Source organism: Calypte anna, chromosome 2, assembly GCF_003957555.1.
Source record: "Calypte anna isolate BGI_N300 chromosome 2, bCalAnn1_v1.p, whole genome shotgun sequence".
Taxonomy (NCBI): Eukaryota; Metazoa; Chordata; class Aves; order Apodiformes; family Trochilidae; genus Calypte; species Calypte anna.
The window spans coordinates 135,149,113-135,174,895 of NC_044245.1; the positions used below are offsets into that span (position 1 = coordinate 135,149,113).

The 25,783-nt window shown below is 35.1% G+C and overlaps 1 protein-coding gene across 1 annotated transcript in view; it reads right to left on the minus strand.

The window, feature by feature from the left end:
• CSMD3 (CUB and Sushi multiple domains 3) overlaps nt 1-25,783 on the minus strand; it is a 552,597-nt gene that overhangs the window by 261,680 nt on the left and 265,134 nt on the right. Inside the window, 2 exon segments of the mRNA XM_030444571.1 lie at nt 13,583-13,695; nt 17,138-17,241. Coding sequence (XP_030300431.1) covers nt 13,583-13,695; nt 17,138-17,241 — 217 coding nt within the window.

The window sequence follows — 25,783 nt, forward strand, 5'->3', positions numbered from 1 at the left end:
GAGTAAGCAGCCCAATTTGTGCCATTTTTTTTTCTTTTTTTTTTTTTTTAAACATACTGACCAAGTTTGGGCTTTTTTGTTCCCACTTGCTGAATTAAAACATATCTAAACCACCATATTTTAAAATTACCCATAAATTAACCCAATTAAAACTTGCAATTTTAAATACTCAGAAAAAAAAGGTACAGTCAGGAGAAGAAAAATAAGGAAGTTGAAAAAGATGTTGGTAGCCTCACTCACAACTCACTTACTACTGGATAGTATAAGCATATCACCAATAGATGTGGGGCATAAAACTGTTGCAAGTCAGTAAAATTTGATGATCTGTTTTTCTCAAAACCAGACAGTTAGTGATTTAATTGACTTGGCAAACAATGTATTACAGTACACATCACACTAGAATACGTGATTTTGTTTCTAAGAAGTTGCAGAAAAGGTGCCTTGAAGCTTCTGGATTATTCTTGCTTCTTGGTGGTTGTATTTTACAGACATTTTTATTCTGACAAAAACTATGCCCAGGGCTTAAATTCTTCCATGTGGAAGTCTTTTTAAATGCAGTGCTGAAGTAGAAAACAATGCACCGTGTCACTTTGCCAAATATTATTTATTATTCTGTGTCCATGCTTTCATTTTATAAAGCATGAGGCTGGACTGTCAAATTTCAGGTCTCCTTTAATATATATAAAAACTTAACAGTAGAGATGGCCATGTTAACAGAATACACAGTAACTTCCTACTGTTCAAGTGTAGGACATTTTCCCAGCTTATAGATAAGCTAACACATGTATATTTTCAGGATTATTTTCCGCTCAGTTTCTCTGTTCTTCCTATACATTTATACAGTTAAGCATATGGGGATTTAAATTGGGGGGGGGAGAGGGGAGAAAGCAATTTGAAGCAAAAATAATACCGTAGTAAGTTTTAATATGTAAGTTGTAGCACAGTATCTTTAGACAGCAAGAGTACTCAGCAGCTTTTATCATTGTAAATGAAAGCACTTAGTAAGTTAAATATGATTAACAAATGTCATATAGAAAGAAACCAAAAAACATTATGCTGTAGCTTTACCATGCTATTTATGTTTATAACCCACATCTTGGTTTAAATGGTATAAACCCATTAAGTTTGTACTTTTTAAGTAACTGCAAGATACCTGTCTAAATATAATGCATGGTTGTAGGTAATAAGTAATACATTGGTGTTGGCCACTAGGCCTTACCAACATGAAAGAGACTGCACTGAACAGTTTAAACTTTTGCCACTGAGAATGATGCCCACTGTTTGTTTTTTTTCATTCAATGCAGGCAAGAATTTACACTAAATTTCCTCAACAATCTTTTAATTTTTTTTCCTCATTACTATTGACAATGCTACTGTCAAAAAAGTTTTTTATAATATGCTATTTGTCAGATAGTCGAGCACAATTTTTCCCCTTTTCAAATTCCTCACTTTCAGTGCTTCCATTTTCTGTATAATTTACTGTAAATCTAGTCTATAAAACCAGTAATTTATTTCTTTAGTTATAACGATCTCTTATACCTAACTCATGGCATGTGAGATGTCAATTTATTTTTTTTTATCCCCTCAGAATAAAGAAAAAATGGTCTTAACATCCTTTGTTTTCCACATAAATAATTCAGACACTTAGGCATTAGAGGATTTTTAAAATATATATTAAGTGTGTGTTTGGCCTGTTTATCACCATCACCTAACCAATACCTGCAGAGAAAATGCGTTTGGATCCCAAGCCTATAAAAAAATTTGAAGTCTTGTTTTAAGGAGCTTACATATCCTAGTAAACATGGTATCTACCACACTAATATTAAATGGGCATAGGTGTTGCATGAACCTACCACAGCAGGACTCACTCCTTGGCTGGTTTTGCCTTGGATGCTTCTAAATGGTTTCACCAAAGCAGCAATTGTTTCTTAATGGATCAACTATTACTTACCCTATCTGAACTTAAGTTCTGTGACAATCTGATGTAACGAAGCTCTGACTAATCCAGGAAAAGACTTTATAACATTCAGCAGCCCTTGCTGTCCATAAGAACAGGGAAGACTATTCTGCAAATTCAGAAAGTAACTGGGAATCAACGACAAAAAAAAAACAAAACAAAAACCAAAACCCCTGGCTGCTTAAAGAAGCATGTGAGAATAATGGCCTCAGAAAGCCCAAAGGAGAAGAAAACCCTTCTATAAACATCAGACTCCTCCAAGCACCAACTTCATGATGCTGCTAAATTGTAGCAGGCTTCTCCCCACTCCCTTCTTCATGAGGAAAGCAGATGTTAATGTTAGGGTACAAAGACACACTGGAAACATGAGCATAATTCCAGAGAAAAGGAGCATATACTAGGAAGATTATATACCATCTTACAGGTATTGTTAATAAGATTTTTCTGTGTTGATCTAATCTGAATGTTAGACTTAAAATATGAATTGGACAGAGAAGAAGTTCTTAATTCTTCTTATATTGTGCTCCCTTTTGCTTGTAACTAGACTGAATTGGACAACAGTTGTGTAGTGTTAGTTACTCCTGTATCACTTCCTTTGATTGTGACTGGATAACACATCAATCCAAGGTTTTTTAGATCACCTCTTTCTCAAGGAGCAAGAATATAAAACCCCACTTTTGGGATTTTAAGATTTTAGAGATCAGATGTTCTAAATTTCACTAAGTTCTCAAAATACCTTCTTTCAGTTTGAAACTATTCCCTCTGATACAATCACTACATACCCTTGTAAAAATTCCTTCTCCAGCTTTCCTGTTACAGTATTCCTTCTTATGGCAGATATAAAAGTTGAAAAATCAAATTAAATTTCACAAGGTTTCAATGGGCAGAGAAAGCTTAAACTGTTTTTTTTTATATGTAAGAAAACAGTTATATTATTCATATTTATTATTTTTGTCAGTGGATAACAATTTTTTTTTTCTTATAACTAGAAAAAGTGGTAATTCATTAAATTTTTTCTCTAATTCTCACAGCTGGCTTGTCTATTTAAAGGATATGTCATAATTAACATTACAATACTTTTTAAAGTTATTCTGTAAGGTAATGTCAAATTCTGACTTCACCATTATATCAATCTATTAATGTCAGTTTCAAAATCCACAAGTGGAAAAGCTTGCACTTGAACTTTAGAGATTCAAGAAAAACAATCCCATTCTGAATATTCATTGTCTTTGTAGAGTGAATAGGATCAAAGACTAAAAGCACTAAATTCCACATCAAGTTTTCTGGAAAATCTTTTAAATTTGCCTAGTCATATCAACTTGGAACTCCTTGGATTTCTTTGCAGCCCACCTTCTCAGGTATTCAATCAGGCTTCATAAATGTTCCTAAAGCTGAAAGGAATTTTAGATCATCTCCTCTCATCTTGCAACACTTCAGATGACCAGAAGTTCACTTTTTAAAAGCTCTGCAAGAGTTTTGATAGGCAAAATATTGCAGCCTAGAGGGTGAATGAAAAAGAAGGGAAAAGGAAGAATGAGAGAGAGGAACGAGAGAGGAATGAGAGAGATGAAGATATTTAGTAACAAATCCATGGCATAACAGGGATCTTCAATTTGATATTCTGTCACTTTCCTTATATCATCAAATATTTTATGCATAGAAATACACTATGCAGGAATTAAAGAGAGGAGAAAGAAAATTTAAAAAAAGAATGCACAACTTTCTGACAGTCTTTCTGAGAGAGAGTGCAATGGGTAACTAAAAATATAGGCCATTAATTAAACATGGTTCTGTATTTTAACCAAAGGATGAGCTTTTATTTGTATTCCTTTTGCATCCATTACATATGTATTAAAAGCCATGTATTCAGTGCTTTATTTCATATATATAATTTCTGTAAGAATATTACATTCCAATAAATAAGATTTCTTATTTTAGATATAGTGATAAAAAGGTATGGTCAATATATATGTCAGATATACAGCATGAATTATCAGTATATCTAAACCTAAAGACGTTGTAAATTAAAAAATAAAACTCAACACAGATTTTATATATATAAAAAAAGACACATCAAATTGAAATTCATATAATGTTCTCTATGACATAGAAATTAGCTTTTAATAAACAGCTGTTTCAGCACCAGAAAAATATTATCAGAATTAAATCATAACAAAAAGCTGGCAATATTCCAATTTCTATTAAAGTATGGATTCAAAGTCCATAAGATTATGTGTTCAATGCAAAGGAACTTAATATTCAGTGTTCTATCTGTACACCAACTTTGGAAGCAAGCTCCATCATTTTGTGAGCTGGTATACAGGTTTTGTTCATATAAGGTAACTATTCTCCTGCCTGGAGAAAGGGACCTGAGAGTTTGGATTGACAGGAAGCTGAACATGAGCCAGCAGTGTGCTCAGGTGGCCAAGAAGGCCAATGGCATCCTGGCCTGTATCAGGAACAGTGTGGTCAGCAGGTCCAGGGAAGGGATTCTACCTCTGTACTCAGCGCTGGTGAGGCCACACCTCAAGTCCTGTGTCCAGTTCTGGGCCCCTCAGTTCAGGAAGGAACTGAGGTGCTGGAGCAGGCCCAGAGAAGAGCAAGGAGGCTGTGAAGGGACTAGAGCGCAAGTCCTGTGAGGAAAGGCTGAGGGAGCTGGGGGTGTTCAGTCTGGAGAAAAGGAGGCTCAGGGGAGACCTCATCACTCTCTACAACTCCCTGAAAGGAGGCTGGAGCCGGGGGGGGGGGTCAGTCTCTTCTCTAAGGCAGCTACCAGTAAGACAAGAGGGCATGGACTTAAGCTCTGTCATGGGAGTTTTAGGTTGGATATTAGGAAAAAAACCTCTTTGCAGAGAGGGTGATCAGGCATTGGACTGGGCTGCCCATGGAGGTGGTGGATTCTCCGTTCCTGGAGGTTTTTAAGAAGAGACTGGATGTGGCACTCAGTGCCATGGTCTGGTAACCATGGTGATAGTGGATCAAGGGTTCAACTTGATGACCTCATAGGTCCTTTCCAACCTGTCTGGTACTGTGATTCTTCACATAGTCTCATTCAGTGCTATGTTTTGCAATTGTGATGAAAATGGTGTTGGTAACACACTGCTGTTTTACCTACTAAGCAGTGTTTGCTCAGCATCAAGGCCTTTTCCACATCTCACACCACCAGCAAGTAATCTGGCAGTGCACAAGAAACTGGGAGGGAACACATCCAGGAGAGAACCAGATGGTATCCTCGGGTCTTTGTGTGTGCTCTTTTGCTTTATTTATGAAACTCTCTTTATCTCACTCTATGAGTTTTCTCACTTTTTTATATCCTCTCTTGCCTTCTCTTGGAGGTCGTGAGCACGTGGCTGCGTAACCCTTAGCTGTCTGCTGGGATTGATCCACAACAGAAGGGCAAATCTAAAGTTCACAGACATTCTCTCTAGAAATACATTATAGAAAATGCCAACCAACAGCAAACTGCGATTAAAAAACCACCAATAAAAGTAAAATGAAATCTAAACTAATACAATATAATTAAATAATGAAGAAAACATGAAGAAAATTTTAGCATATCATCACTTACAGAAATTAATTATTACTTGGGGGGAAAAAAGAAAAATAGTATATGATTCTTGATAATATAAAAAACTCAGAAGTCCAAGTAAGAGAAGTGCAAAACCTCAACTGGTTATGCTGATTCTTCCAACTGTCTTAGCTGGAAGCATTTTGAAAAATCTGAATACATACAATTTAAATTCAAGTTCTGACTGTATTTTAAATATAGTGCCTACATGCTTATAGCTAACCTATATACTGAAGTGTGCAAAACCATAGAAGTAGCTTCACTCTTCACCCAACAAAGTAAAATAAATTTCTAGCTCTCTGTTCCATGAAATGCCAAAAGCTAAAGAAATTTAGTACAATCGTGCCATGACGTTACTTCAGCAGACAAACAGGTGAAAATCTTGCTTCTGTGACCCTTTCACAGACTGATGTAGCAGGAAATGCATATTAACATTCTGAAAGACACTGCCAGAGGCTGCCACACGGTCCTTCACCACCTAAGAAAACTGGGGCAATGCAGCCCTCCATGGGGCACGTCCATCAACTCAAATTCAAGTAGGGTAAAATGAGACTAACCAGGCATGCCAGGTACTTTTTAGAGCTCTTCAGGTCAATGTATTCTAATTGCTATTCTGTCATGTTGGCTTTTCAATTCTAAACTTTGTTAAGGGGGATCTTCCCAAAAGCATAAAGTGGTTTAATATCAGTCTATGGGTTCTTGCTTTCAGCTACAGAGATGAAATTATAATGTAAGCTCAATAGGCATTTAAGTACTCAGAAGTAACTGAGGACCTAAAAAGTAACAAATCTTTTGCAACATTTGTTTGTATTTCTCTCTTTAAAATACATGAATAAAGTATATTCTTTGTAACAAACATTATATACTAACCTTTTACTTCTCCTTGGACTGTAAGTTATATGAGCATGCTTAAATACACATGTATACAGTCAAATTTCTGCATCTAGTCTTGGCTAAGAGTAGAAAGCAAGTGGACGTTGGTCTCTTTTGCCAGACGACTTTCAACAAGACAAGAGGGCATGGTCTTAAGTTGTGCCAGGGGAAATTTAGGTTAGATATTAGAAAGAATTTCTTTACGGAGAGAGTGATCTGGCATTGGAATGGGCTGCCCAGGGAAGTAGTTGATTCTCCGTCCCTGGAGATATTTAAAAAGAGACTGGATGTGGCACTCAGTGCCATGGTCTAGCAACTGCAACGGTGGTAAAATGGTTGGACTCGATGATCTCTGAGGTCCCTTCCAACCCAGCCAATTCTATGATTCTATGATTCTATGAAAACCGTGTATCTTGAGACAGGAAAACTCTTATCTCAGAATTATAATAAACATAAACTTCTCTATTAATAAAGATGAACATTCAAAGACAGAGAATGTCAAAAGGCCTACTGGAACAAATTAGTATTAATAAGAAAACAAACAAAACTCCCCCACAAAACACAGAAGCACCTGTTTTGGTGGTATGCATCAAAGTTTTGAAAGAACTTAAATTTCCAGCAACATCATATATGATTATTCATAAACCACATACCCCCAACAAGCAAAACACTTACCAACAATTGATAGTTTTTAAGAAATAGGTTCTCCATCAGAAAGAACAGAGAATTCTTATTTGCCTAGTTGTTTCTGTGGATGCTGTAAAGCATTAGCAGAAAATGACGGACTTATGGTCATAAATTTTTGGACCTATGGTCACAGGAAAGAGCTTGGTTTGGGGCCTTCTTAAACATACAACTTGAACTATGAGTGGAAAACCTTAAGAAACTTTGACATCTCCCTTAAAGTAATCTTAGTCAAATGTAACAAAATGGTAGAAATTATCATCAAGAATAGATTCAGCTGACACAGCAGACAGTCCTGCAAAACTGAGAATGCAGTAAAATGGTAGATTAAATACACTGTATTTTATATGCAAAGAATGACAAAGCAGCAGATGAAGCCAGTAAAATCACAGCAAAGAAAAGGAACTACTTCCTCACTCCAACACCTTTGCCATAAAATGTTCAGAGTACCAGGAGTGCCTATGATTTTAGGAATTCCAGTACAGTCATGGATGAAAAAAAACTGTCAGAGTTACTTTCTATAAACAAACTGGATTTAAGAAGTCTCTGTGCCACGAACTAATTTTAGAGTTTAGTTTAGTCTGAAGAAGTACCACTGTATCATTGATAGCTCTCTTTTCCTTCTGTGACACTCCGTTAAGTGGATCTTTACTATGACTCTGTACAGCTGTTCTCATAGCTTTACAGTCTAGGGATTACAAAAAGATCTTACACCTTATGTCAAATACACTGAGAACTAGATAGATTAATAAAGCAGTTGGATTATACTGACGAAGTATGGTCAGAAAAAGCTTGCAGTGAGTTGAGGCCACCAAAACAGTAGGAACAAAGAGAGTAAATACAGCACCAATTTTCATCTTGGTAGTAAGTTAACAAGTAAGGTGCCCCAGGTTTCTGCAATGAATGCCTGTTTGCTTAATATGTACAAGAGAGATCTGAAATAGGAATGAGCTTCAATTACAAAATTTGTTAGAAACAGACTTTTATCAGAAACACAACCAGGTACAAAGTAGTGCTGCTTTTGCAAACTGTGAATTGGTTGGTGGGTTTATAAAAAAAGACGTTGCTTCGGTTTGGGCTGTTTTGTTTTTTTTTTTTTTAATACAAATCAGTACTTGTATTTGAGAATCTGAACTAATCACTAGACTTACAAGATTTACAATTATTTGCATTGATTTAGCAGAGGGGTCTTTGCCATTAAGGTGAATCTCTGTCATTCTTTCTGCAAAATGAAGTTAGGAATATACTAGGAATACAACTGAGGTTATTAGAATCCAATTAAATAAATCATTGGCATAATCTCATCTAGTTACTGCACCACAAAACGCACACAGTCAAAAAACACATGATGAGAAACAAAGAGGAGAGTGGGTACAAAGGCAACAGAAATCATTCTACTAGTGAAATATCACAAGACAATATAAACTGAAACGTGCAAGACTAAACAGTTCAGAAAAGAGAAATGTGACAGAGATTTAATTCCTGAATTTCACGAGCAAAAAGTACAAAAGCTTCACTTCCCCCTTCCTCATAAAAAGGAGCATAAGGCAGTACTTAACAAAGGCACCTGACTTGTGAAACCCCAAATCAATTTGACTGTCTATTGTCTCACTGACTCCACCGAGTTCAGTAGTTTTTTTAAAATTAATCTGTAACATGAACAACAGGAATTAAAGCTATAATTTTCTTAGCATAATGGACACTAACATGTATGTTTCATAGATACTCTCACAACCTTCCTGAATTATGGCAAATATATTTTACTTTGCACATACTTCACTTGTTTCCTAGACATAGAGGACTAAGACTGTATTAAAATGACTCCCAAATTCAGACCATTCAGTGTTCTGTCACCAACAGAAAACCAACTGATGTTGAGCAGTTGGTCATGGGAAACATCTTTGTGCCACCTTTGACAAAAGAAACCTAATACGTATTTGCAAGTCAGTGCTCATGGCTAGGAAAACAGGATGAAATATGGATCATATAATCCAGAAGGCCACATCAGGCTGCAATAGTACCCCCCAGCACTCAGGACCACAAGTCACACTGTCTGAAGAAAGATCAAAGTTATGCTTTAAGCAAAAAGAAATCTTATTACCAGGTGTTACAGTGTAAATCCCATATCCTAAAATAAAGAGTATCAGTGCAGAAAACTGAGAAAGCAAATCCACTTCAAATTTACTTTTTACCTACACTTCTATCTACCTCAGCATCATATGTAAGCCTCTTAAAAAAACTTATCATTATACTCCAGTCAAAGTAACCTCTTACTTAATTTTCTTATGCAATTAAAATTAGAGTACACCTGATTATTCTAATTAACTACAAAATCACACAGATTTTTGTCATGACAGGAAGAAAAGCTACTGGGAGACTCTACGGAGATTTAAAAGGTTTCATTAGTGTATAGCCAGGTATTTGGAGAAAAAACACACCGAAAAAAAAAATACCTCAGATCTGGCCACGGCTAAGAAAACAGACTGTTCTGTGGATAGCTTCCTTGGTTTCAGAGGACTCAAATCTGGGCTAAAAAATTGACCTTGCCTGTACTATATTTATATAGGAGGTTTCAATACTACGTTTACTTATTTTATATTACTGATTCAATTCCTTAAAATATTTTTTCCTATTAATTTACATTATGATTATTTGCTTTATTATTTAATACCACAATTTCTGTGATAAAACGTTTATTTTGGAATAGCGAATAAGGTATACTTTCTGTTTAATTTATTCTTTCACATGTCCAAAATTAGAAAAAGAAGTTATTGTATATGAAAGCTATGGCAGTTCTCATTTATAATTTTCCACTGTGAAATTCCACTGCTAGATTGTCTTATAATTTTTTGCAAAATTAAATAAAGTCACAGTTCTTGAAATACTTATCGTCTTAGAAAAATAGGTTTCTAGTCTTTCAAATCTATGCCCCAGTTTTATCAGTTCATTTTGTACTTTGTCCATCTGTTTTATGCTCAACGACAGATGAATACCATTCAGATGGTGATTTTTTTCTCCACTATTGTTTAGAGAGACACTTCTTTCCTCTTCACCATGACTTTTGGAATAAAAGAGAAACTGTAACATATGGCACCATTTCCTGAAATACTGAATGATGCAAAGCATTCATGCAGCTCGTCATCAGTAGTAACTATTGACTTGTAGTTTCCTTTCATAAGACTGATGTGGGAAGCCTAAAAAGAATTCATTATTTGTTTCGTTTGGTAATTATACAAGCACCTGTCTAATATCACATCTAAAGGAAGAACTATGCTTTTCAAATAATCCCCAAAATTATGACTTGGAAACAATGCACTTAAAATACCAGATTGCTAAAGAAAACATGCTGTCACACTAGAAAAATCTACACATACATTTGAAGCACGAAAACAGCTTACACAACTGTAAGATGACAGGTAAAATATATCTCTAAATGAGTCAGTGCTTGTACTTTTGTCCTGCCCATTCTTGATCTTTAATATTCTATCCAAGCATTTTTATTTCATAGGATACTGGAAAAGGAATTTCAAAACAACAACAAAACCTTATTTACTTTCACATGCTTTCTCCAATATTTAAATCTCCACTTTATATATAAATAAATGTGATCTAGCTATTAAAATCATAAAAGAGCTCGATATGCAACATCCTAATCCAGACAAAGAAAAAGATTTTCTTATTTTTTTCCACAAAGACTTGCTTGATTTTCTCAAATGGCAGATATATAAAAGACAATAAACTGTTAGTTCCTGTAATAAATTTTAAAAAAATCTTTAGCTGAAAACTTATGAATACTTATGCTAATGCATAAGTATTTAAAAGCTCATTTGTCTGTTTCTGTCAACATAAATGATACAGATTATTCAACTCTATTCCATTCAGAAAGGACATGACCTATCCTGCACCTCAAGCATGTATACAGCTTTGGAGGACAATGGGTATAAGATTCTGAAGTGAAATCCTATGATCTTCTCTTTCTCCTGTTATATTCCATGGAGGATTAAGAACAACCTATATTCTTGAAAATGCTGGCCAAATTGAGACCTAAAGGTGACCTAGATTGAAGAATGCCTTGACAAATTCTGATGGGATGAGGCACACAGGTCTCCACTACCTGTGTAGTTAGTTGAGTCTCAGAATGCACAGAAGCAGATATTCAGGCAAAAGAACATTTTAGTGGGAAATTATTTTAGCCATTAGCAAGTACTGTTACTAAGTACATTATCAAGTAATTAACTCCAACATAAGAAAGTCTGTAAAATGAAACAACAGAAGATACAGTATCCACAAAATCTGTAAGAATCTCATTATGGTCTAGTTGTTTTACTTTGGACAAGCTTTATTAGGTCCTTATAAAAGCTCAATAGGAGCTGGAGCACACAAGGAGTGAAACGGATGGTGCTATTCAAGTGGATCTTATATATTACCTCAAAGGAATGTAATTCGTGCCTTTCAAGACTTTTCTGTGATGAAAACTAAAGCAAGGGGAATGGAAATGATCAGAAGAAGATTCAGTGCAAAAAAATCACAGTTGGATCTCATCTAAAATGGTAATGTAGTTGCACCTCATATAAATATAAATTTACAAGATCTAAATATATAATACATAAAAATAGACAGTATAAGCCATAGTTGGGTGTCTGAGTGCATAGCAGAAGTTTTGAAGTGGAAGAGGACAACTTACAGGAATAGAATGTGTTGTAGACCATTAAAGAGAAATACAAGCAAGTATATATAGTCTTAGTAATTCATGTAGTCATTTCAACTAAAACACCCCCTAAACTTTAATCCCAGAAAACACAGTTCTCTTAAGTATCTGAAGAATTCTGAAAGAAAACCCTGCAATTTTTAGATACTATTAGTCATTGACATATCATAGCCCTGAATGTACTAACTCCATTACTCAGTTTACTCAATGGACTTCCTTTCAACTTCCCAATTTATAAGTTTCAAAACATTAACTGCAAAACAGCTGCTTATCCAAAACACTACCTGTTTAGACATTTCTCTTCAGAGCCCACCATCACTAACAGAAAGGATTTAAACACAAAGAAAAAAAAAAAAATCAGCAACCTCCCATACCTGCTTTTCCCTCCTCTCCCTTCACAATTTATTTAAGGGAACATTGTCTGGTTTCTAGCATCTCTAATGAATACATCCTCTCAGGGATCATAGCAAAGACAACTGATATCAAAAGGTTACCTTGAACTGTGTGGGTGGGGGAAGCAAAATACAACACAAAAAAGCTACCACACAGTACCTACCCATTAAATGCTTGATGCATTAAATGCTTGGTGCATTTAAAAGCTATTCAGTGAACCAGCATACAGTAACAGTGCAGGGCAAAAGAGAAATACAGAATCAGTATCTAGGTGCAATCACTAAGTTGATTATATGGTGATAAGACTGTGAATGTTCACCCTTTCTGTCGGTCTTGTGCCTATTCATATTCAATTAATTTTATGCTTGCAGAACTACAGCTTCTAAGAATAAATGGAACTGATGAATAAAACAAGACATAGCAGTACACTATAAAGCACTAGACAACAATCCTTTGTCTTCTTCAAAGTAAAAATTTTTAAGTTAATTTTACTAGAAAAGAATCCTGTAAATAAAAGAAAAAACTACTTGAGCTTTGCAAATTATTTTGAGTTGAGCTCTAAACAGCTTTTCTAGTCAGCTATGGTTCAAGGTTTGCTATATTAACAAATTCTTAAACTTGTTAACACTGATCATTTCTATTGCTCATTTCAAAAGCTGGAATATTGAAATCCTGGGTCTTAATAACTACCATAAAACAAAGTAGCAGGATCTTTCTCTCTCAGTCCCCTGGATATAAATCTCACAAGTGCACAAACACTTGTGCTATATCACTGAAGAGCTTAATATATATATATATATATCAACAGCCAAAGGAAAGTTACAGACAGAAAAAAACCCAGCAAGTAACATTCTGCAGGTTTCTTCCAAATACCCATATTCATTCCATCAGCTCATCCTTAACATCAGCTCCACTTCTAATACATATGGTTGTTGCTTTAACTTTTGCCTTTCCTCTCTCTCCTTTTGATGAATAATCATATTTTCTACCATGTGGTTAGGCTGGTAGGCAAGAACCATTCAGTTTAAGATTTAGTTGCAATACATTCAACTATGTAAAAAGTAACATAAAACTAAACAAAATAATTGTGTAATAGTACAGAAATGAATACTTGTATGCTACTATAATTTTTTGGTTGATTCTGCTGTTCATGCTATGTGAAAACTGCATTTCTTCCAGAAGCATCAAATAGTAGCAACTATTTTATGTAATGTATTATGGAACTCTCTCATTTTAAGACAGTGAAGAACAACATGATTAGGTTGGGGTGGTTTTTTTTTGGTTGGTTGTTTTTTTCTGTTGAAATAAAATGCTCCCCTAATATGAAAAAACAATATTAAATAATACTGGTGTAATTTTTGCTACACCACTAAAACAGCTTCTGATAATGCATTGTTACCTTTGTAGTTAACTTTGAAACCAATTGAACCCACGCTTTCATCCGTTTGAAGGTGCAACCACATCTGATTGCTCATGCTGACAATTAAGTCTGGTACAAAGCTCCCGGTCAACCTATAGATAGAAAAAAAATCTGTTAAGCCACTAAGTATTAGATACTTTTTTTCCTTTTTGTAAAGAATGCAAATAACTATTAAGTTTTGTTTTGTCTTGTTTTTAAATTCATTTTATTCAGCTTACACCAAACTAGTTATCTACTGGCTGGTTGGCCAATACAGCTCTCAAAACTTTTTCAGCATCTGCAGATGTAATAGCAGTCTATAAACACAAGCAACTTGTGTTGTACTGAAATACTTAACCTCACTTGTCCAGAAAGACATGAATGTCCCCTGAGCCTGACTTTACCTGGCACTCCTGTGTGCATGATCCAGATACATGCAGATATATCAAATGGAACTAGAAGACCATAATGAAGCACAACTTTCTTTAAAAAAAAGTATTTCTCTCATACGTAGTTATCCACCTTTTAAAACATGCATTACATACTTAAGCAGAAGTTGTAATTCTTAAACAGCACACGCAAGTCCACGTATTCCCTGCACTCTCGCCTCCCTTCATCACCTCCAACACACCAATGGAAGCATGTGCCAACCAGACTCAGCTGACATTCATTCTTTCATTAACAAAAATACCAGATGTCACAACTTTAGAACTTCCTGATCTTACAGGATGTTGATAATTAGCAAGACCTGCAAGTCAATGCAGTCTTAAACCCTGTTCTCTTTGCTAAATGAAAGAGTGTGATAGAAAAAAAAGGGAGGTTGTAAAAGTTGAAGTTTGATGTTATACTGCATTTTTTCCAAAAATTTTGTGTAACATTTTGTGATACAGTTTTCCTAAAATTTTGTATCAGCTAAAACAGAATAGTGGAAAATACCAAAACATTTTTTATTTTTGTAAAATAGACCACACTAAGCACAAGACTGGCAAGAGTGAGAACTGTTAGTTTGGTTTTGCAGTTCCAACCATTCTTAAAAGCTAGCTGAAACTTCAAATGGACTATTTTAAATATATTTTGCAGTTAATTTTAGCTCTCCCTTCCAGTCTTTTTCAGCTTGTGTCTGTACAGAACACTCTGCTGTGGGGAGAAATTCATGTCCAATTCCCACATCTGTGTTCACAGATGCAGCTACTACAAAGACTCTTGACAGAATTGAACAAGTAAATGCCTGGCCAAAATAATATTCTAACTGCTGATTCCTGCACTAAGGGAAAGTGTCTTCACTGAATTCAGCCTTTGCCAAATTAACAGATTAACAGGATGCTCCTCAGAAACTAAACTGATGTAATGGCTAATAGAGGTTTGCAATTGCCACTGGTGACTGACAGTACATTTTGGGAATATTAAGGCCACTGGGAATAACAATCTCTTTGTTGTGTCAGAGAGAATAATTCCTGTGATAAACAGCCATCAAAAATGTATAATTTCTGTTTTGCAAAGACAATTATAAACACTTTGTAAAAAAATTATACAGCTTTCATAAACAATATTTTCCAGTTAAATAGCATTTGAAAACACATTTTTGTAACCAAGAATCAATCAACAGAACATAGAAACCACTACTTTCTTTTTTTTAAATTGTTAAGGATCCCTATACTTTTCAGCTGTGGAGCAGTGAGATCCAGAAAATCATCATTATGTAAAGGAAGCTGTTTAAAATAATAATGAAATTCCACAGTTATGTATTATGTTTTCTTTCTTACTGAGGTTTATGTGACTTCCTCTACCGTAAATTCATTATCTACATTCCTTTCCTGGAAGTAAGTTCTTAGACCTTCCCTTCAAAAGCCAAGCAGTGAACACTGCCAACAGTAGAAATGGACTGATTCAATTATGATTCCTCCTCTCTTATTCAACAGCTTAACAGATACAATACTCAGCAGGGTGTTCTCTGTCTCTTCCTCTAAGATTCCAGAACTACCTCTCCCATTTACTAGGGACACACATTTTCTCTGAATGTGTACACTGAAAACTAGGCTAGAGGTTATTCAGATTTTAACACACTCCATCTGCAGCCTGTAACATGGGAGGTGGGATACATGTACATCCAACACAGCAAACATACTAAAAAAGTAAAAATTAATTTCATGCCTTGTGCACAGGGTTTTCCCAATGTGTGTCACAGGAATCAGTGCCCAGATGTGTATTACATTAAGAGTCAGCTGTGGCAACTGTCACACCAAGCTGCTAAAAGCAGACTTCCAAACTTCCTGAATAAGTGTTGTGACCGATGTCACAAAAGAAATTCTTTGTATCATGGTGAATTATGGAAAATTTCAATATATAAAATTTATCTTTCATATAATGCAGAATCATTCTAAGCAATCCTTACTGTGCTATTCTTTTGTGTTTCTTTATTAAATATGTTTTATTATCATAAATATGATAAATATGAAAATTTATCCCATTTATCCCATGTTCAGTTCTGTGTTTTAAAACTAATCCTTTTGAACTAATGATAACACAAGGTATTTTCTGAGAGGCTTGCTTATTTAAAAGTAAGAGCTAATTATTATCTCACCTTTTCCAAAAATCTTTTCTAAACAGCAGACATTCCTATATGGCTAAATATGGTTTCTAACCAATGAACAGCAGCTTTGGGATGGTTTTTTTTATAACATTTAGTCAGATTGAAAAAAAATAACTACCAATATGTTTTAAGAGGCATTCATTTCTCTAACAAAACATTATTTACTCAAGAGTGGAACTGGAGCTACATAAAATGACAGACTAGAAGTAATACAGAATTACAGTGTTCTGTATATTTTCACATGACTGGGGAACAAACAGAAACATTGGATTAAACTACTGACCTCAAAATGTTACAAATTAGATTATAAGATTCTGAGTTAAACACCTTGTGATTGTTATTACAAGGACAGTTATCATCATAAGCATTTGAAAAAGATGGATTCTGAAGTTAATCAATAGTTGTGTGTGTGTGTCTATATTTAACAATACTCCTACATTCTAGAAGAAGTAAATGGATGATAAAAATCTTATGTAATAGTACTGTCTTATCTGTAATCATGGGTGTTTTAGGATATATCCAATTCAGATTTTCCTACAGTAGTCAATAAGCACTTAAAAGTCAAGATTCTATGGTACATCTTCTGTCATGCTAAGCTTGTTAGGAAACTATGAGAAGTTTATGTTTAAGTTGTCCATTTATCTATTTTTCATCTATTTTTATTTTAAAACACAATTATAAAGGGAAGAAAATAGTCCCTAAAAATTTGTATGCCTACACATGAACATACAGACTATGTCTTTTAAAATTTATGATTTTAGTTTATCTTCTTCTTTTTTGATGTTTAACCCACAACTTTCAGACTTTAGAACAGTAAATATGTAAAAATTTAGTTAAACTGCCACCTTCAGTAATTTTAAAACCTCAGTAAGAATTTGCTGAGATATGCCTGATGCTGATCAGTCTCATCAAATAAACAGTAATGACATTTTGTAATGCATACCAATTGTAAATACGAGACTTACACTTGAAGTACAGTTTTAGGATCACCCACTTCTCCTCCATCACCAATTGTCAGCGTATCATAGCCAATCTCCAGATCAAATTCTTCAAAATTTATCTGAATAACCTAGGAAATGAAATAGATAAATATACTTGAGATATAATGAAACATATCAGAGAGATTAATGTGTAATGGAAGTTAGCAGCAGCATAAATGTATTTTTGAAGTAATAATAATGTTACTTTAACATATTTTATAATAAATTATTTTTATAACCCAATAGGTTTGATTCATGGAAAACTAATTTGAGTAACTTCAAGGTATCAACACGTTGCTGACCTCCTCAAAGCATCATCATTTGGCTCATTTCACTTATTTATGTAGTTTTTACATGTTTAATATGGTTCCGAATAATTGCCACACATTTCAAGTAAAGATATACTCAAAGGGAAACAACTAATTTCACTTCATGCAATGCAATTGTCTTCTAATAGAAACATGAATAATCACACTTCATTGAGCAAATGCAGTGAAGAACATAATTTACTCCTGGCATCTATAATTTGGATCAATTAGGATAAAGCCAAATCAAAAGTAAATTTTCTTATTTCATGAACATAAGTAAAATGTAACTTTTAGAAGTATGGGTATTTTTTATATCCTGAGCTTTAACCTGCAGCATGCATATTTCATGCTGAAGGACAAAAAATTTGTTTCTATTTTAAGTATACAATAAATTTTTGCTGAGAGCTAATTAGATTACTATCTGATAATACCATATAATTAGATAAGAAAATAAAGCACCTTGTTTCCACTAAATCAGTCTTTATGAAAGTAATAGAAGTTATTAAAATTTTCACTTAGATAAAAATGACAGAATGCTTACATGCAGTAGTTTTTTTATATTTCTGTCTTTAAGAAATAATCCTTAACTATGTTGTAATTGAGAATCAAAAGAGGTTCTGGAGTGCTGATAATTGTTTGAAGAAGGACATGTTTCCATTTCAAAAGCCAGCACAGGAAAGTTAGAGACACTGATGTATTTTCTGTAAATTTTAATATGTTTTGAAGAGAGAAAAAATAGTGAGTGTGTGTGCACGTGCCTATGTGTGAGTGTTCTACACCAGGGAGCATAATCAAGTATTGAGAGTTAAGAAGGCCCAGATGGAGAAGAGATGAAAAACTGTAGACAAGTAGATGAGTTGCTCTAACTGTCTGAGTAAAGTGACAAAAGCAAACATACATCTTTTTAATCTTCTTAATGAAAATAAAATATTCTGGGTATCTTGTGTAGTTCTAGCCAGAAAATTTGCCTGTACATAAGAAGTTAGCTGAAGTTTGTAACTAGATTTAAGGCAGCACATATTTCATTCACTATTAAAAATAAAGGAAAAGAAAATATTCATTTTTATGTACACATAAATTATTTGCAATTAATGTGTGGTTACCTCAGAAAAGGACAAATACTCCACAGAAAAGCATGGGATTTTCTGGGCATTTAATATTAGTGTCGAATTCAAGTTGAAACTGTATTTAACTTATTAAAAGTAAAATACATTCAGTAATAATATGAATATGTAGAAGTGTGACAGCATAGAAAAAATTACATTCATAATAATAAGAAAACTAGAATTAAGAAAATTTGAGTAACTAGTTCATTCACCAACTCCTAATTCCGTTTTCTAATCTAATGTCATTATAACATATTTCTTGGTAACTGCAACAGTGATTTTTTTAAATTAATATCCAAGTATACAAATTATTATTATTATTATTTATTATTAATTATTATTGATTAATATCCAGGTTATACAAATTATACAAAGCTTCTGTTTTTTTGTAGTAGAATTACTTCTATATATAAGCAGTTTCTTTAGCACATTCAAAAATATTTCATGCTACAACTACTTCCCCGGAGAGAAGAGGATAGAGGTTAAAGAAAACGTAAGTTCTGTTACAAGTGTTTCAAGACACCTTTTTTTTTTCAGTTATGGCTGATGAGAAAAATATACTAATCTACTCAAATGACTGAGATTCACTTTACTGAGTGTAAAGTATGTGGAGGGACCACAAACTATGTGCAAATGCACAGGTATACTTTCACGCTGTAATACTATGAACAAACATATATTTTTCCAATGTTTTTCCTGAACGACAAGATTCTGGATCTGAGTATGATACTATCGTGATCACAACAGGGAAATTTCAAAGATGCAGAATTCCAGCTGAGACAGTTCACAACTCTGGTCATGATCTATCATCTCACACATTCCAACTCATCTAATTATATCAGCCATGTATCTTGTATGGCTTCTGTCCATACCAGGAAGACAATCTTTACTTAAAATAAAGCAATACAGTAATTGCTATTCCCCTTGTTCTCAGACAGAGCTATGCAGTAGTTCCTGAAATTCTGTACCTTTAGAGTAGCTTCCACAGTGTACACAGCAGGTAGCTGACTACAGTAATTATTTGTATGCAGACTAATCATGTGGAGGTTTCTTCAGAGATTATTATTAAAATTGTCCCTAGACAATACTGTCAGGAAAAAAGGTTTTTTTCTTTCCTCTTTCTCCATATACAGACATATATATAAGCAACAAATTTAGTTAAAATAAAATATGCTGAGCTGTGCAATACTTACTCACCAAAGTAAATATGGACATTGCTAAAAGGAAGGCAATAATCTCTGTACATTCTGGTCTGCTTTTGCTGTTTATAAATCCAGAATCTACAAGCAACTTATAATTGTTGAATTAAATTGTATTTATAAAACCAGAACCAAATAAGCAAACAAAGAAAAAAGGTAACACTAATGATTATTACCCAAGCTATGCAGAAAAAAAAACCCTACTTCTACTTGAAAATTTCCTTTCTGAAAATGAGTTTGGTTTACTTTGGTCTCTAATAATTTTGCAAGGACTTATCAAAAGGAACAAGTGGGAGCAGAGCTCTAATTTGTAACAGATTTCAGCAGTTATACTACTTTCTATGCCTTGGAATTTATTCTTTGTGACCCACTCCTTGGGCAAATTCCAGTCTGTTATCCAGGTCAGAAGTAATATGGGACAAAAATTTATTAAATAGTTAATGGCTAACCTGAGGAATTACTACACCTGTTCAGAGAAAGAACATGCTTAGAACATGCATATGTGATGCAAGGCAATCCTTCCAGGCAAGTTGTTCAGTATGACTGTATGTCTAGTTTCTGATGAAGTGCTCAACTTCTAAAAATTTCCTTATTTTCCAAGCATGATAGTGTGTAACAGAAGCAAGCGTATGTGCTTCAAAACTGCTTCTAAATGGAAAGTGTAAAGATTTAAAATTGTATGCATTCCCATACATGCATCTGTTATCCTAAAGCTTCCAATGCAAATTTAATTCTAAAAATATTTTCAGATATATAGCAATGTTTTCACTCCATCGAATTTGAACTGGAGCAGTAAAAGAATGATGAAGATTCTAAAATGTTTTGAATAATTTCTCCTTAAAAGAGTACTTAAAAATTAAGCGATAGTGTAAACGAGCTATAATTTAGTATTAATAGCAAGAAAAAAAAAATAATTATAAGTTGTCAAGAACAACAATATCACACATTGGTTTGCTGCCTCTCTATATAATTCAATGTTTCAAAATTTCCAAGAACTGCTGTACAGCATAATATTAGTTTTATCATGTCTTTGGTATCACCTCTTATATGGACAAACCAACCCAAAAAGAAACAGCCTAAATGTATAATCACCTCCATCTTTTCAAACTTAATTTAGTCTTTGAGTATCAGAGGGGATGAGAAGAGAGGGAGAGAGGGAAGAAAAGGAGAAAGAAAAATTTAAAGAACATTATAGAAAATAGAACAGGTGACACAATGCTGTACGACATTTTCAGGAGAGGAAAACTCTCTACCTGAACTGGAAAGTTCTTTCTATATTGTTCAGGATTCATCATACTGAGAAGTAGATAGCTACAGAGCAAACATCTAGATTTGATGCAGGCTTCTTTATACCAGTGAAAAAAAACATGTCCAGAGTGTAATCGATTTCATCAAATGGTAGATAACACACAATGGATCAACCAATGCTAAGTACCTATTCTTCTTCCTTGACTATAAAGTGAGAATAAGAATTTTTATATAAATTACTACACTGTGGACATCTTAAATAGAATTCACTCAGATAAATAGTTTTAAGTAGCATCATCTGAGATGCTGTAATACAGCCAGAAGTTCCACACAAACCTGGCATATACAATATCTTCAGCAGAACTGTTTTTTTGTTGGAAGGCAGCTGAAGCCAGGTAGGGTTATCTGTGACTATCACATCAGTGGTTGCCAGTAATCTCACAGAATCACAGTATTTCAGGTTGGAAGGGACTTGAACGATCATCTGGTCCAACCTTTCTTTTGGCCTGTATCAAAAACAGTGTCACCAGCAGGTCCAGGGAGGTGATTCTTCCCCTGTACTCAGCACTGGTTAGGCCACACCTCGAGTACTGTGTCCAGTTCTGGGCCCCTCAGTTTAAGAAGAATGTAGAGGTCCTGGAACAGGTCCAAAGGAGGGCAACCAGGCTGGTGAAGGGACTCGAGCACAGGCCCTATGAGGAGAGGCTGAGAGAGCTGGGGCTGTTCAGCCTGAAGGAGGCTCAGGGGAGACCTCATTGCTGTCTACAACTACCTGAAAGGAGGCTGTAGCGAGGTGGGAACTGGACTCTTTTCACAGACGACCTTCAACAAGACAAGAAGACACAGTCTTAAGTTGTGCCAGGGGAGGTTTAGGTTAGATATTAGAAAGAATTTCTTCACGGAGAGGGTGATTAGGCTATGGAATGGACTGCCCGGTGAGGTGGTAGATTCTCCGTCCCTGGAGACATTTAAAAAAAGACTGGATGTGGCACTCAGTGCCATGGTCTAGCAACTGCTGCGCTGGGTCAAGGGTTGGACTAGATGATCTCTGAGGTCCCTTCCAACCCGGCTAATTCTATGATTCTAATATTACTGCTTATATGAGATGTCTCAGCACCCCATTGAGTTGAGAATTAACACTTTCTGAAGTGGGGGAATACATCACGTCCGCTGGGCGACCATTCCAATATCTGACTGTCCTCATAGTGAAAAACTGACCTCTTGTGTCTAATCAAAATCTCCCTAGGAGCAACTACCACTCATTCCTCCTTGGCTTGTTCATGTGGCTCCTTGTAAATGGTGAGTCTCCATCTTCTTTGTAGCCCCCTTTAAATACTGGAACATTGGAATAATCTCAATTCTATAGATAGAGGAATTCTGCTTTGCAGGATCACTGGTAAACACATAATGTAACTTCTTTTCATGCTATTCTTTAAAAAGAGGTTTTGCTTTTTTGGGTTTTTTGTTTTGTTTTGCTTATTTTGTTAGTTGGTTTTTGTTTTTTTAACTCAAATACTAATACTAAATGTCATTAAATTTTCCATATAGGCTAATAATTTAATTAGTTATCTACAAAGGTCATTTTGAATTCTTTACATTGGGGCCACAATAACTGAAAACAAATGTATAGACCTTCTACATCCTGAGAACAAAACTATTGGAAAGTCTTAAAATGGAAGGATAGGGCATTAAAATAACAGTATGTATTTTTATTTTTCATGTTATAGCTTTCTGTTTGTATGGTAGTATGACTGGTATTATGTTGGCTTCCATACACAAGAAGAGTTCCTGAAACTGATTCGTCAGTCACAGAATCAACATTTTATCAACCTATGAAGCTCAAATAAAAAGAAAGTATTCTAGAAAAAAATCATCTTGAAAGTAAGGCCATCTACAAAAAAACAAAAATACATTATAATTACACAATTTAATTCCACTGTCACTACAGCATTGACAAAGTGCAATAAAGTACTGCAAATAAATCATTAAGAAAATTCATTGGCTTTTACTTAAGTCAGTGTGTTAACCACATTCCCAAAAATATTATTTTATAACTTTTATCTTGTGAAACAGAATATTGTATTGTGGGTTTGGGGCTTTATTGACGTCTAAGTAATTATTTGAGATTGGATTTTGTCAGGTTTTTTTTTCAGGCTAGAGAAGAGGAAGCTTCAAGTTGACCTTATAGAAGCTTTACAATATCTGAAGGGGGCCTACAAGAAAGCTGGAGTAGGGCTTTAACCCAGGTGTGTAGTGAGAGGACAAGGGGAAATGGTTTAAAAGTTGAAGAGGGGAGATTTAGGTTACACATTAGGAAAAAATATCTTTCCAGTGAGGGCTGAGAGACACTAGAAGAGGCTGCCCAAGGAAGTGTTCAAGGCCAGGTTGGATGGGTCCTTTAGCAAGCTGGTCTAGTGCAAGGTGGTCCTGCCCATGCAAGGGCTGTTGGAACTAGATGATCTTTAAGGTCTCTCCCAATCCTACTCATTCTATGATTTTATGGTTCTAACATATTTTCTGTCATTAAGTATCTTAACCTTAGAAAATGCCATCTCATTTTACTGCTAAAATTTACTAGTGGTTGTATGCAAAAATAATTTCACTAATTTTATGAAGCTAGTAGAATAGAACATTGTTGATCTAGACACTGAAGGAAGTAACTGGCTAGTAGCTAATTATAACATGATGTGGGAATGGCATTTGTACCTAGAAGACAGCAAAAGAAAAGATTAATCCTGGAAATTCTGGTCTTCTCTCTAGTGCCAGAACATCTATCACTGATGTATAAAAAAATCCATTTCTGCAAACATCATCTTGCAAAAAACTACAGTATGAATGATCCAAATATACTAGCAACAGTAAAAAATCCATATCACTAAAACATATCCACAGGATACCTATTTGCATCAGTTTTCAGTAAACTAGAAAAAAACACACCTATACTGCTACTAATGTCATGCCCATCTTTTGTTCATCAATGAAAAGGAGTTCTCTGGTTTTCTTCCTTGCTGGAGGAAGTGAAACTAGGCAAGGAAAGAAACACACCCTTTATATAACTGTGTGTCCTCATATGCCCTCAGGATGGCTAACTAACTGCTTTTGTGCAGAGGATGCCTGACTAATTCCCAATAAGTACCTGATGTGCATTTATATCTCATGGCATAAGCAATGAAATGCTGCTGTCTGAGTGCCAAGCTTTACATCCATAATTTTCTATACAGTCAAAGGTCCCTCCATCAAAGTAATTGTGCTATCATGCATTTGCTTGAGAACAATAGCTTCAGTAGGAAAATATTATTATTTTTTATATATGGATCCATATATGCAATATAAAGATATATATTTGTCACAGTTTAACACTGGCTCAGCAATTAAACCAAATAACAGATGCTCTCTATTAATCCCCCTCCCCTCCCTCATAAAGAGACAGAATAAGGGAGAGAGACTTGTAGGTTGGAAACTAAACTACACAGCTTTAATGAAACAGTAATGATAAATAGAAAAAAAAATTACTAAATATATACAAATATACAGGAAAATTGATAGCACATTGCTCTACCCCTTCTGCCAATAACCCTCACATAACCACCAAGGGTGCAGGGTAGCCCTGGGAAAGTCCAGGCTGGACTCCTGGGGTCAGCAGCAGTCGGGAGCTGGAGGCAGGAACACACAAATTCAGGCTTGTATGGATCAGGACCACAGGCAGACAAATGGATGGAATCCTCCCAGGATGACAAAGCAAACATGGACAGGCAAAGCAGGGGAAGCAGGAAGGGGTTTGATCCTTGTGATCCCTCAAATTTATACTGAGTATGATAGGTATGGGATGGAATGCTCTGGTCAATTTTGGTCATTTATCTTGTCTGTTCCTCCCTAAGGGAGGGTGTGACCTTTTTACTCCTTTTCTCCTTCCAGAGGGCAAAATGCTCCTCAGAACTGAGCAACGGCCTTGGTTCTGCACACCAGTCTCTAGCTGTAACTATAAACCTCGAGTGCTATCAGTCCCAGAAGCAGACACTGTCTGAGAAACTTGCTGTTAATTTCAGCAAGTGCAGCTACTTACAAGAAACTTAGCTGAAAGCAAAAGTACAAGAGAGAAAATCACCTTGTCCTGGTCCAAACCAGGACAATATTATTTTTATATATATGGATCCATTATTTATTATACAACTGGGTTACAATTTTACTTTACGTAGATAATCCTAGGAACCATTTTCAGGAACGTTAAACGCAAGAATATCATCAGGACTAGTCAGTATGGCTTCACCAAGAAAAGTCATGCTTGACTAACCCTGAGAAACTTCCATGATTAAATGACAAGACTGATAGACAAAAGCAGTGTGTACCTGGACATCATGTAGGCCTCTGACACTGTCTCCTGTAAGATCTTGTTAGACAAGCTATTTATGCCTGGGCTGGATGAACAAACACTGAGGTGGACTGAAAACTGGATGAAGCCTTGGGCAACCTCGTTTAGTGAGAGGTGTTCACACTCATTTGAGGTGGGTGGGGGAGGACAGTGGGTGTGGATCTTTAAGATCCCTTTTAACCCTAACTATTCTATGATTCTATAAAAGACTGGGTCCAGAGGCTGGTGATCAGCAGTGCAAAGCCCAGTCAGAAGCCAGTAGCTGGTGGTGTATCCGACAGTCAATACTGGCACAAGTCCTGTTTAAGATTTTCATTGGTGATTGTCCAGTACTTCCCAGTATAAGAGAGACTTAAGATACACTGAAGAGAGTCCAAAAAAGTTCTGTGAAAATTATTAAA